This window comes from Eumetopias jubatus, unplaced genomic scaffold (assembly GCF_037043125.1).
Source record: "Eumetopias jubatus isolate StellerSeaLion01/CBP00866 unplaced genomic scaffold, mEumJub1_p1.0 scaffold_15, whole genome shotgun sequence".
Taxonomy (NCBI): domain Eukaryota; kingdom Metazoa; phylum Chordata; class Mammalia; order Carnivora; family Otariidae; genus Eumetopias; species Eumetopias jubatus.
The window spans coordinates 46,275,659-46,289,722 of record NW_028274821.1 but is presented as its reverse complement, the minus strand read 5'-3'; the positions used below and the strand labels follow the sequence as shown (position 1 = coordinate 46,289,722).

Sequence of the window (14,064 nt, the reverse complement as noted above, 5' to 3'; positions counted from 1 at the left end):
AAAGCCCCCTCTCCCCCCTCCTCCCCCGAGCGTACTAACGCCTAAGACTTGATTTAACACCCCTTCTCCGGCTGCTGGGGGCTCTAGGCAGTGGCTACATTCCAGCAGTTTTAATCCGTTTTTTATTGTAGGGCGAGAGTTTACCCAGGGGCCGGGATGGCTCCCCAGCTGGCCGCTCTTCCAACTCTAGCGCCCCTTCCCCGCCCTCTGCTCCACCTCCCCCCTCCTCCCCAGTAGGAACCTGTTACTTTAAGCAGGGCGTTCCAGTGTGGCGGTGCGGGCCGCCGGGGTTTCGGGAGGTGGCCGGTGATTGGTTCCTTCGAGCTCCCCCTGGCTTGCTCGCTCGGCCTCCCCGCGCGCTCCGCCCCGCCCGCGCGCCCTCCCTCCGCCCCGTAAGGCTCGGAGCCCGGGTGTCAGGCGCCACGGCGCATGCTCCGGAATCTCATCCTCTGGCCCTGGAGCTGCTGCTGCTGCTGCTGCTGCTGCTTTTGCTTTTGGGGCTGAGTTTAATAAGCGAGCGAGCGAGCGAGCAAGCGAACGCGGGGGGAAAAAGGCAGAGAATGTCCGCCATCTACCCTCCGCTCCTGGGCGCGCTCTCATTCATAGCAGCCTCTTCATGAATTACAGCTGAGGGGGGCGGGGGAGGGGGGTACCACACAACACCCCAGCAAACCTCCGGGCCCCCAGGCATGGCTAGCTCGGTAAGTACATGCAAAAATAATAATAAAAGACCCCCCCCCCCCGCCTTTCCTCCCTCGCCCTGCGCCGCCGCCGCCGCCGCAGCCCAGACAGCGCCAGCGCTCCGCGGTTCCAATTAGAGAAAGGTTGGTACGGCTTGCAGGGAGCTGCTGCCTCTCCCTCAGCCTCCGCTCCCCTCCCTCCCTTCACCCCCCCCCCGGCGCGCGCACACACACACACACACACACACACACACACACTCTCTCTCTCTCTCTCACACACACACACACACACACACACACACTCGCCCCTCCACCCCCCCCCGCGCCTCCCTCTCTCCTCGCCTCTCTTTGCAATCGCAAGAAGCGCACTCGCTCACACGCGCGCACTCACACACACACACACATACACACACACACGGTGGAAGAAGGCGAATAATAACTCAGCCATATTTCAGCCGCCGCCGCCGCCGGGAGCCGCGGGCACAGTCCGGGGACGCGGCGAGCAGCCTCGGCAGCCGCTACGATGGTGCGTTCTCCGCGGCGCGCTTGTGTGAGCCGGAGTGTGCGGGCTGACAGCGGCGGGGCCGCACGCAACTTTGCCCCCGCGCTGGGCTGAGCGCAGTCGAGCCTCGGCGGCTGTCCGCCCGCCTCCCTGCCTTTCTGATTTTTATTTTTGGGGGGAGGTGGGAGCTACTTTGGGGCCACTTTGGCTCTTGGAAGTGTGTTTCGGGGGCTCTGCGAGGCTGGCCTCGCCGATCGCGTGGGCTTTTCGCTGGGGGGTGCGGGGTGCCTTAAGTTATGGATGCCTCGGCGTGTTTTCCTGCGGGCGTGTGTGTGTGTGTGTGTGTGTGTGTGTGTGTGACGACGTCTCATTTTTGTTGTGCACGAACCCAGTGCTAAGAGCACGGGAGTTTGTGCCCATCAGCAGAGGCTGCCTGTAGTTTCCATTCCGCCTGGCACAGCGCTCCACACGCACGCACACACACACGTACACAAAGACTTCCTCGGCGTGTGCCTGTCGCCGCGGTACTTTCAGGGAGGGGGCTCATCAGAGTCCCCCCTCGGGGTCCCGGCTACGTCCCTTCCCACGCCGGGAAACCGCCCCGGCATCGCCTCCTAATTGTCTTCTAATTTGTTTCCGATGCATTTGTTGTCGGGCTCGTAGTGGCTGAGTGTGCTCTCCCACTTCCCCCCCACCCCCCCGACCCCCGGAACCCCTTCCCGACTGGGGGCAACATTCCGTTACAATCCCCGCGGGTGTGGATGCCGGGCGCCGGGAGCCGGGCGGGCCGGGTGGGGTGTGTTTGGGGGTGTGGGGGGTGCGCGCCCACGCGCGTGAAACGTGGATGCAGAGGGCACCGCCGTTTCCTTTTATGTGCGTTTCAAGAAGGAGGAAAAAAAATGTCAGGCGCAATGTTCAGTGTCGAACGGTCGCCTTCCTGTTGTTCACGGCTGTCTCTCCTCCCCCTGCCCGCAGTGTGCCGTGCAGGTGAAGCTGGAGCTGGGGCACCGCGCCCAGGTGAGGAAAAAACCCACCGTGGAGGGCTTCACCCACGACTGGATGGTGTTCGTGCGCGGCCCGGAGCACAGTAACATACAGCACTTTGTGGAGAAAGTCGTCTTCCACTTGCACGAAAGCTTTCCTAGGCCAAAAAGAGGTAGGGCTCGAATACAAAAGGAGCTTGATAAAAAATGTCTTTGCTCGCGGAGGAAACAATCGCTTGGCCCGGGCGGTCCCCCTGCCCCTCTCCCCGCCCCCCCGCGTCGCGCTCGCCGGCGTCGCCTCGGGACCAGGGTGCGCGGCGCCGCGCTGGCCAGGTCCGGGCTCCCGCCCGCGCGCGCGCCACTTCGGCTTCGGGAAAGTCACCGCCGAGAAAGGACCGTCAGGTGTCGAGTGTTTATTCATCCCAAGCCAGCCCTCACCGGTCCTCTGGGGTTAGCCGCGGGTTCTGTGGGGGAAGGTGCAATTAGTTGTTGGGTTTGGAGGTGTGTGGGGGGGTGGGGCTGGAGGGAATAAACAGCTTGCGCCTTTTTTTTTTTTTTTCCTAGAGAAATTGAGATTTACCTGTGTTTTTAGCAAGGAATGCATGGGATGTAGTTATTGTTCCGTCTTGAGAAGTCGCCTCTCTTTAGGGTCTTCTCTGCCTTCCACTGGGTGTCGGTTGTCACAGATTTTCCTCTCTGTGGCTTAGCTACCCCTACCCGGCACCATCAGCATTTTCTGCTTAGTCGGGGCGCGGGGTGGGGGGGCGGCTTACTCATCCCTAGTCCCCGATAGCACTTGATTGCTCCTTCGATTTTTGAGCAGCGTTCCGAAGTCTCTGCCCCATAGGATCTGCGGGGAAGAGGGTCCCTGCAAAGGTCGAAGCTAAGTTTCAGAGGAACGATGTGGTCCTGTCTTCTGCTTCAGTCCTTCCCCACCTTGGTTTTTAGCGTGGAACTCTAGTTTGCATAATCCAGCTCAGCCCCTCTGCTCCCGAACATTTTCCGTAAAGGGCAGGACAGTTTTGAAAAAAAGAAACGGGGTGTTATTTTGGAGGAAATTTAAAGAGGGTTTGAGAAATCCGATTTCTATTCCCTTCAGCCTCCGGAAAGCTACTGTCTGGTTGTTTTAGTTGGATTAGTGGAGGTAACAGTACAAATACAATAAGGTGCTTTGTTTGTGAGCAGGTTTATTTATCTAACTCGACACAATGGTTAGTAGTTATCTTACATTTGATCCGTAATCTTTATTGGCATCTAGAACTCCTGCAGTTTCTTAGAGTAACATCATAATAAATCCATTCTGCTTAGAGCTACTGGAAATTATTGAGCTTTGAGGAGCTGAATAAAGAAAGGAGAAATGCTGTGTGCCTTCAAGGTGGCAGAGGTTTGTGTTGATGCTTAGTTTTGTTTCCAGAGCTCATGTAATGGGTTGTAGGATTGCATGTTTTGCCTTTAGTGGTTTGTTGTATAGCTCTTCCTGAAAACTTGAACAGTTGAATTTGATGCGCTTTGCTGGATGGTTAATAAATGAATCCAGCCTCCAATAGAGGGGTAGGAATATGCATGGCCTCTAGAAATAACATTTCAATTTTGTTAGCATTTTAGATCAAAATATAGCCAGAGATCTTTTACTTCATATGTCCTCAACACTGTAATTAGGATGAGTATTGTCAAGTTTCTGTCACTGTGTGAGGGTGGGTGTGATGCTTTTCCAAACTCTCCCTTTTCCATGTATCTGTAGAGCCACGGCAGAGGAGTTTAAACAAAAGAAATCACCTTCTAAGATCCTTGGTATCCACTGTTAGGACTACTTGGCTGCTACTCACTTCGAAATGAAATACATGGAACAAAAAAAGCAATATTTATTGTATTAGGAAAACTAAGTCAGTTGGCAGAAGATGTAGCTCTTAAGATAACTTTGTTTAGGCGCCTTAACAATCAAGCAATTGACATTATGAAATTAAAGATGACCAACCTCCCCAGATTTCACCACTGTTTCTGTGCTTCAGTGTGTCTGTGGAGATGTTCCCTTGCATTTCCCCTACTTAATGATTTTCTGTCCAGCCAGAGGGAACACAGAACACAAGGGTGCTGCCCGGCAAAGCCCACACCTGGGAGTTGTTGCTAGGCGTGGTAAGCTGCTTGATAACAACTGATGTCTTAGGCGTCTCTAGTGAGAGATGCCTGCTTGCTGGTTGGGCTCTTCAATTTTTTATTTTCAACTGTGGAGTTTCTTTAGTCTATAAGCCATTGTTTTAAAATGTTTATTTTTGGATTTTTATTTGTATGTGTGCTTCCCATGATGTGACAAGTCCTGGGAAAAATGCCAGTTTACATAGCCCAGGAGAGACCTTGTCATACTGTAATTACACATGATTCAGATTGCAAGAGAAGGTTTCTCTGTTCATTGGGAATAGTTAGTTGTAAATTCAAGTAACACCAAACATGCCACTTAATCCTGGGACTTATTTTTGCGCTTATAACATCTTTCAAAATGATAAGAATAAATACAGAATAAGGATGCCAGGCATTGCACAGTCTACTTCTGTACCTTTTAAGGTGCTGTATTTGGCCATTTTATAGATCTGTAAGTGAGAAATTGGAAATGGGAGAAACTGCAAGAATGGCTTTGTGAAAAATCTGAGTTACAAGATACTTAAAAGAAATGCACATATGCCAAGCTGTAAATGGCTATTGATAATGACAGGTTAAATCACTTTCACTATATACAGTAGCTGATAAACAGAAGTGGACCTTCGCACTGAGGATGAACTGTTCAGCCACGAAGATGGATGAGTCCTTAGTTTTGTAAATCTTTGGTTTGGAAAAGCAAATTGATTTTCAGGTTGATTTCCTTTATTTCACAGTAATATCATGAGAACTTGTAGAGGAAGAAATTACAGTATTTTCAACTCGTTGCCTAATGAGAATTACATGTACCATTTCAGAATTGAGCTAATTGGACTTGAATTAATGAGGGCTTACTCTGTCCCAAAGATGGGTTGGAGACTTTCAACTTAAAATTACTAGCACAGAGTCCTAGAAGAGAGATTTTGATGAGATAGCGAAGCCTGGAATATCCATTAGCCGGTACAGAATAGGCAGGTCAGAGTATAATGCATTTTAAAACTATCTACTGCAAAAAAAGACCATATCTTATTTACTAGTACCAAAGATTTACAATAGTCTGATATGACTGAAATGGTCACATTCAAAACATTTCATTTAAAATATTAATGTTTTCATTTTCAGTATGATGTGAATTTGAGTGAACTTTCTTTTCAATTACAGCCATTCTTAACTATTGCAGTCTGTTCCATTGACGTTTATGATACGAAATCTGTTGCTTATTATTTTATGTAAGCCAATTTGGCCACTGGTATGATTTGATAGCTTCTTATTTGTAGCCCTAGTCCTTTGAGTGGGCAGATAAAGCATAATAAATCCACACTTAGAACTTTTAAATGGTTGAGCCCAGCGTTACTGCGTAGTTCTGATTTGTGTTAAGGAGTCTTCTGAAATAATTTGGGTAACTTTTTATCAGGGTACCTAAAATTCGAGACTAAAGTAGTTGAAGATACTGCGTGCACCTGGTGTGTTTTCTCTTCTGAGGTATTTAAAAGGTTTTAGGAAAAAATAAAGATGGATAACTATTCTGATACATTCAGTGAGTGTTAGAAGATTTGTGTAGAGTTCTGTACTGAATTAAGATGACCACTGACAGCCGTTCTACTACTTGGCATTTTGAAGCAACATATGGCATAATTTTCCAAGACACTTAAAAGCTGAGTTATTGAAGGAAATCTCATATGCTGTTAGTGGGAATGTAAATCAGGCACGGACATTTTGGAGGGCATTTGGCAACATCTATTAAGATTTTAAATGTTTACACCCTTTGACCCAGCAATTTTACTTCCAGGGATTTTCCAACAGATACAGCTTTACAACTACACAAAGTTACAGCATATTTCTTGTGACTTTTTTAAACAGCAGAAATTTGGAAGCAAGCTATATAGGGGACCCCAGCTGGGTACAGTTAAATAATAGTTCTATTAAAAGGGGGTAAATCTATTCGTAGATGCAGGATGATCTGCAAGAGATATTAAGTGAAATAAGGCAAGTCGCTAAATCAGTGTGATCCCATTTAAAAAAATATGCCTGTACAGATAAAAAATGTATGTGTGTATGTGTATAAGTAAATGAATTTTGGATGAGTGGGAACCCAGCTCCTACCGGTAGTTTTCTCTAGTGGGTGCTCACGGTGTTGGCAGTGAGAGGAGGTTGTTTTGTAGTGTTTTTTTTTTAAAGTTAATTCTATATATTTAAAACATTCCAGTGAGCACTCATTACTTCTTAAGACTAAAAGACAAAGAGTAAAGACCCAATATAGAACTATCTTGGGTAGATATTGTTGCTCAGTGGTGAGGAGTTAGGGTTAGGAATTACAGATTTGTATTCAAAAGCTGGCTTGCGAGACTCCTTGTGTGATCTTCTTTTTCTTCAGATTTTATTTATTATTTGAGAGAAAGAGTGTGAAAGAGAGCAGGAGCAGGGAGAGGGAGGAGCAGACACTCCCCGCTGAACAGGGAACCTCAGTGCGGGGCTCAATCCCAGAACCCTGAGATCATGACCTGAGCGGAAGGCAGACGCTTAACCAGCTGAGCCACCTGGGCGCCCTACTGCTTGTGTGATCTTGAGCAAGTCCTTTCTGTGTCTATTTTCTCACTTGTCTTCTCAACTGTGTTCCTGGAATGATGAAAGAATAGGACCATTACCTCATAAATTGAGGATTAAATATGAATCAGCTGTTCTCAAATTTACTGTTCTGAAGACTGCTTTACACTCTTAAAAACTGCTCCCCCTGCTTGTGCTTGCTGTCTGTCAAATAAAAAAAAAAAAAAGAAAGAAAAAGAAAAAAGAAAAATTGACTCCAAAGAGCTTTTTTATAGAAGTTATATCTATCAATATTTACAGTATTAGAAATTAAGCCTGAAACATTTAAAAAATTATTTATTAATTTGCTTAAAGATAACAATAATCAACCCATTAAAGGTAGCATGTGAATAGTATCTTAATGAAAAATGAGTATTTTCAAGAAAAAGGAGTGAGAGATGTATTATTTTACTTTTTTGTGTACAAATCTTTTTGATATTTTGAAATAACTGGATCAGCTTACGTGCTTCCGCATTCAGTCTGTTGGGTTATCACACATCATGTAGCCTCTGGAAAACTCCACAGTACTCTCATGAGAGAATGAGTGAAGGAGGCAAATAATGTCTTAGAGTTGTTATAAAAATAGGCAATCCCTGGGAGAGGTTTTGGGGATCCTGGGGTCCCTGAATACACTCAGAGAACCTCTGATATAAAATATTCACAGAACCTGGCACAGATCAACTGCCCTATTAGTATATGGAAGCTGATTTTTTTAAAGCCGTTATTGTCATTGCTAATAAAAACATTTAATGGAAAGAGGAAAGAAGTCTTCCAAGGTATTTGCATGGTTAAATTCCATTATAACAATTATCTAACAATTTTTTTCAGAAAAGGAAAATCCAAACTTGGGTTTTAGTGGATATATTTTATAGTTAATATCATTGTCCAGTTTATGGCATATTATTTGTATAAGCAGAAGCCTTTTACATCTGTTATTTTAGGTGACCCTCTGTAGAAGTACCTCTGTGAGGTAGATAGGGCAGGGGTATCAATTGGTTTCATAATTTTACCTTAAAGATTCTTTGTTCTTTCTCTTGGTTCTTTCAAGTTTCCTTCCAGTGGTCTTCCACAGGCCAATTCTTAGCCCTTAAGTTGTTTTTCTGGTCAACTATTACAGATGACCCCTACTACTTAACACAACTTTTGCAGTTCTAAGATGCAGAAAATTTTTTTCTTTTCTTTTTCTTTCTTTCTTTTTTTTTTTTTTTTAACTTTCTTAGTGACTTACGTCTGCAGAAGATGACTTGGAAAGCTTAGCTTCTTTGGAGGGGAGGAAATGTGAAACACAATTGTCCCACTTACATAATTAAGCAAGGACTTGGTGTATTACTGAACTTTAGACTCTAATATTTATTGGACAGATTTTAGAATAATTTTGATCTCTGATCCCAGGGTTTCTCACTGTCCCCATGGAAGTACTATCGGATTCTATAATTTTTTCCCTTGGCTTTTAAACTTGCTTGATTTTATGTTTTACTCCTCAAACAAGAAGCTGCCCTGTAGAAAGAGAAATTCTCTTGTTTCAGTGATACATATTAATATTCTTTTGAAACATTTTGCTTTGTGTGTGTGGCCAGCGTCTCTGTAGTTCATCCTCTTCCTTGTAACATACATTTTCATGCTTTAATCTTTTATTCTCTTGTATTTTGTGGGTCTCCTTATTCCTGTTGTGCTGTATTCATTTTTGAGAATATAATTTGTCTGGAAAGAGTCCATTGATATTACAGGTAATTCATTAGTTTTCTTAAACTTACAGTTATAGAACTTGTACAGTGTATAGTCTGGCTTTTATGAGGAACCCATATATTTTTTACATGCAATTGAAAATAGTGTTATTTTCTTAACTTACAGGTGTGTTCATTATGAAAAATCAAACCATAGAAATAAAAAAAAGTTACCTGAAAATTCTTTACAGAGAACCATAATAAATATTTTAGTAGATATCTATATCTATATATACAAACACACACATGTTAACTATAATTAACCTGAATTCATTCAACAGGTAATTTTTGGAGTTCCTATGTGACTAGAACACTTCTAGGAGCTGGGGGTACAGCATAAGTGAACATTCCTACCCTCCTGGTATACGGTGAAATGCCATCTTTTCAGAGCTGGATTTTATGGTATTACATCGAATATACATTTATTACAACTTCACATGGACATTTAGATTGTTCTTAGTTTTAATTTGTTATGAATAATGTTATGATGAGCATCTGAGACATTGATTTTTATGGTTTTTCCTGTAATTTTCTTGTGTTAAATTTCCCAGAAGGGAGATAGTTGAGACAAGGTGTATAGCTTTTAAATTTCGATAAATGCATTACCAAACTTCCCTCCAAAAACGTTGTACCAGTTTATACTTCCCCAGAGGTTGGGAGAATTCCCTTTTCCCCACATGGTTGCCAATACTGGGAATTAACAGTTTGTTGTTGTTGTTGTTTTTGTAAATCTTTGTCAATTTGCGGGATGAAGCAAAACTTCATTTTTATTTGCATTTGTTTAACAGTGCTGCATATCTTTAGGTATGTGTATATTTACTATTTGTCGTTTATGATATGACTGTTTTGTGCCATTGTTGTATTTCTCAATAAAAAAAAAACAAAACCACGCAAAAAAACCAGGAAGATACAAAGGAAAGAATGATATAACAAACATTCACAACCCCACTACCAAGGTTGAATAAATGTTTACATTTTATCATATTTGATTCTTTGTTTTGATTTTAGAGAATTAGGTATTATAGATGCAGCTAAAGTTTTTAGATGCTTCCCAAGCCTTTCTTTCAACTCTTCAGACTTTCTTCCATTCTGTTTATGTACATTCGCACATTTACATTGCCGCAAGTAATAGTATATTATGTTATAAAATCTCCATGAAGAGTATCATACTGGATGAATCCTTTTTTAAAATTGAGACATAATTTGCACACTATAAAATTTACCCCTTTAAAGTGTAACATTCAGTGGCTTTTAGTATATTCACAAAGTTGTGTGACAGTTGCCACTGTTTAATTCCAGAACATTTTCATGAGTGAGTAATTTTGTATCTTGCTATTTCCCCCCACTCTATGTGTTTGAACCTTTTCACACACCCTTTATCTGTAGAGAGCCAATTCATATCCTTTAATTTCTTCTCTTCAATATTTTTCATGGTAGGAAAAGGTTCTATGCTTAATTTTCTGTTCTCCTATTGAAGAATATAGAGGTCATTTTCTGTTCTGTGCAGTGAACATCTTTGAACCTGTTACCTTGTGCAGATGAACAAGATTTTGGATATAGGCCTGGAATTTGAGTTGTGTGTACGTTTTCATTTGTATTAGACATTGTCAGATTGCTCTACAAAGTAGTCGTGACAGTTTATACTGTGTCAGGGAATGAGTACCATTTTCTGTACAGCTTTGCCAACGTTGGATATTTTCAGATTTCTTATTTTTATATTTAGTTGAAATAGGGTATCTTTTCATTTGCATTTCTCTGGTTTCTAGGGGGTTAAGCATTTTCTATATGTTTACTGACCATTTGGATTTCCTCTTTATTGACTTTTAAAAATATCCTTTGTCTTTTTTTAAAAAGAAACGATTGGGATCTTTGTGTTTTCCTTATCTGTAGGATGTTAATCCTTTGTTATTTGCATTGAAAATATCTTGTCTCATTTTTGTTTCTTTTTCTTGTAGCCTAATGTATGGTATCTCTTTGTCATACACAAGTTTTTAATTTTGCCAAATTGATCTATTTTGTTTTGTTTTCCTGTGTGGTTTTGGGGTTTTGTTTAAGAATATAATTTGTGGGCTTGGTAATGTGCTTAACCAACAGACTTTATACGTGCAGGATACAGGGAATGGACTGGGGGAGAAGTAATAGAAAGAGGAGGTCCCTGCCTTCAACGTGCTTGTGTCTTGTAGAGCTGGAAAAGACATTTGAGATTCTTCATCTTTGTTTATCCTCTCTTTTTACTTTGAATCAGAAGCCTAGAAATGTGAAGTGATCTTGCATGTAGACACAATGAGTCACAAGTGTGCTGGTGCAAAAAGATAGCTAGTAATAAACGGTGGTAAATGTTTACTTTTAAAATGTTGAATAATTATTCACTTATATTAGACAAATGTTCAGCAATAACTGCTTTTGTAGACATGATCTAGGATTTAATTAAGTGGTGGTAACCATGGTAGATGCTGTTTAAGAGGGAAAAGGTCTACAGCTACTTTCAGGCAGAATCAAATTTATTGTGTGGATTAATTTAAGGTTTCCTTTGCAATTAAATCATTATGAAAAATTGTTACTGAATGGTAGGTATCCCCTGATATTTTGCCTCCCCACCATGGTAGGATTGTAATTCCATAAAGGATCCAGAACATTGTTTTAAGAAATAATGTTGTATGATGTAATCCTTTTAACTTAAGTGTGGTAAGTTTGCAGTGATTAAGGCCTGAAGAAGGCTATTATCATTGAATTTCTAAACAGATAAGGCTAGTATTTGGGTGTGATTTAGTTGGTATGTAGTAGTTAACAATTAACTTTTTGGATAAAATCAATGCATCTTTTTTTAAGAAAATTATGGCTTATCTTGAGCTTAATTCTGAGGTCCATTTATTTAAAATAATGTTAATAAGTGATTACAAAGATGATAGTTGAATTTAGAGTTATTATCCATGTCAGAAGATTGATATTCTCTGAGCCAAATAAATTTTAAAATATTTAATTTTGCCAAAAGTAGATTTTTTTCTTTTCAGCAGAAATTATTAGTTATTTTCCCATCAATACCAGGCCAAATCCTGTGTGTATGTATTGATTTTAAAAAGCAAAATATACATTAACAATTTCCTAAAATATTAATAACAGCAGTGGCCTACAGAGTAGGGAGAGTTGCTTGCCTCTTAATGTATCTGGATATAAATTTAGTCTACATGATGCCTTTAATCACTGCAGGTAGGTTTTATGTGCTTCTTCTTCCCCGTCCCTCCCAGGGTGGTGTTGGGGGAGATTATTATCAGATTATTCTAGGTACCTATTTATTTTGATATACATTTGTAACATTTTGGATGTCCAAAAGCAAGGTTCATTAGACTTCCTGTTATCCATACCTTTCACCCCAAATACTTCATAAATATGAGTTGCTGCGTAATGGAAGGTTTCTTTGTTTTGAAGAAATACTTTATTTTATAAAAACTTTTCCTTTGTTTAATTTCTTTCCCTGTTCCTGTATTATAAGCAACTGTTTTGGAGTGACTAAGTGAAAAATAGAGTTTAGACTGTTGGGATTTGGTTGCTTTTAGTGGGGTAGTTTATTGAAAATGGTGATGTAGCTCCAAATTGTCTTATCAGAGATGCCTGTTGTATGACTTCCTACCTATGCACAGAAATAGTAAGGAGCAGTGGGAAGCTACTTTCTCGTCATATAAACACTGAGCAGGAGCACATGTTCCATGCTCCATCAGTCCCGCACTGGCCTCTCCTTGTATATGTGTCCATTGTTCCTCCTATGTTGCATTAGTTACACATCCCATGAGATGGGACCTATGTTATCACTGCGGATAGTACTCATACCGTCCATCAGTGTAGTCTGGACGTGGGAAGTTTTTGGCAACAGCATAAAGGCAGATATTGCAAGTCGGTAAGAGTTTTTGAATCCCGACTTTAGCTTCCACTCCCCTAGGTGGTAAATTATTAGTCCGTGTTCTGAAACTGATTTCTTCTGTATCTCTAATAATTGACTTTGTGTAAACAGAAGCACCACTTGAATTTAGCAGGAAGCATTGTGTTGGCTGAGAATCACATTTTCTAGAATGGGCTTTAGCCTATGTTATAGGCAAAAATGAATTTTTCTCCTTTTCTGTCTTTTTTCCTTAGTCTTTTTTTCACCTACTTTGGATGCTTTTTAAAAAGCTAGTCACAAATTTGAGAGACTTGGCCAGGTCTATCACTTTTTTTTTTAACTACTTAATCCATGAAATACAACTAGCCTTTTAACTTTAAAAATAAGAGTCAGATGTATTCCAGAAGCTTTTAGAGCAGTATTTAGCAATGCAGTAGGAAAGGCCCTGGGCTGGGAGGCAGAAGGGATATGTTTGGACTGAATAAGCTCCGTGGGCTTTTCCAGCTTTGAAATATTATTTTTCCTTAGTTTTTTTTTTTTAAGGGTAAGTTCTGAGCATATACTTGATCTAGTGTTTTCCTAATGAAATAACTACCATTTCTTTAGATGTCAACTGTGTATTGGTCATCACATGGATAGACATGTGTTGCTGTGTTTAATTTCTTACGTTTCATAATGTGGTGGTTTGGGGAATAATTCTTTTTGAAAAAAGAAAATGTTGCTATGAACTTCAGTATATTGGGATTTTACCCTTTTTAATGGTGAGTGAACAGTGAACTGGGTGAAAAGATTCACCTGCAGTAACAGGGAAGTAGGGTAATTAACCAGATAGGTGATTACGTTTTTGTTATGAAAAGTTACTTTCTGGTAATATTAGTGCCATTTATGCCAGCCATCAACACTACTTGTAAGTTGGAACATTCCAACTTCTGCTTCAAATATGGCTCTTGACCAGGTCATTAAACCATTGGGTTTTTCATGAAAGTTAACTGATTTTTTTTTTTTCTGTTTCATATAATGTAGTCCAGACCTTGAAATTTTGTCACTCAGTTTGTTTTTCTGAAGCATCATGTTTCAGAGAACTACTTGTGTTTCTATTATCAACGAAATAATTGGGGACTTGGACTTATCATGTAAACAGGTTAAAATAAAGTACGGTATATCAAATATTTGATCACTCATTATACCTTCAGGGTTTTTTATTTAATAATTCAGATGCTTAATTGAAGTCTTGAAAAGCAATTACCCTTTCACTTTTTACTTATGACTTGCTTTCTAACTTAAAAAAAATTCTAGTTATCATTCCAATTTGTTAAAGGGAATTGTGAATGATGCTAGAGCCAAGGATTTAATTATATGAACATACAAAAATACACAAATGCAGACAATTTAAAGACAGCAGCAAATAAATGAGAATTATGTTGTAAAGGCTACTCAGTAGCTTGAAGTTAGTGCTACTTGACAAAGTATCTTTCTATAGAGGCTTTGGTTTATTTTCATCATTGATTTTAGTATTTGATTCGAGCCATTATCTTTATATCAGAATGGCCAGAATTGTTCATTACTCACATTTTGAGAATTGTGCGAG

The 14,064-nt window shown here is 40.9% G+C and overlaps 1 protein-coding gene across 3 annotated transcripts in view; it reads left to right on the top strand.

Annotated features, from left to right (window-relative positions):
• Positions 1-426: 426 nt before the first annotated feature.
• MLLT3 (MLLT3 super elongation complex subunit) overlaps positions 427-14,064 on the top strand; it is a 280,535-nt gene continuing 266,897 nt past the window's right edge. The window contains exons 1-3 of one of the 3 annotated variants that reach the window (XM_028107268.2): positions 429-701; positions 1,136-1,206; positions 2,158-2,338. In XM_028107268.2, the coding sequence (XP_027963069.1) occupies positions 1,204-1,206; positions 2,158-2,338 (184 nt within the window). In that variant the 5' untranslated portion in view covers positions 429-701; positions 1,136-1,203. Of the gene's footprint in view, positions 702-1,135; positions 1,207-2,157; positions 2,339-14,064 lie in introns of all 3 variants that reach the window. The other 2 variants (XM_028107269.2, XM_028107267.2) reach the window with 2 other exon arrangements.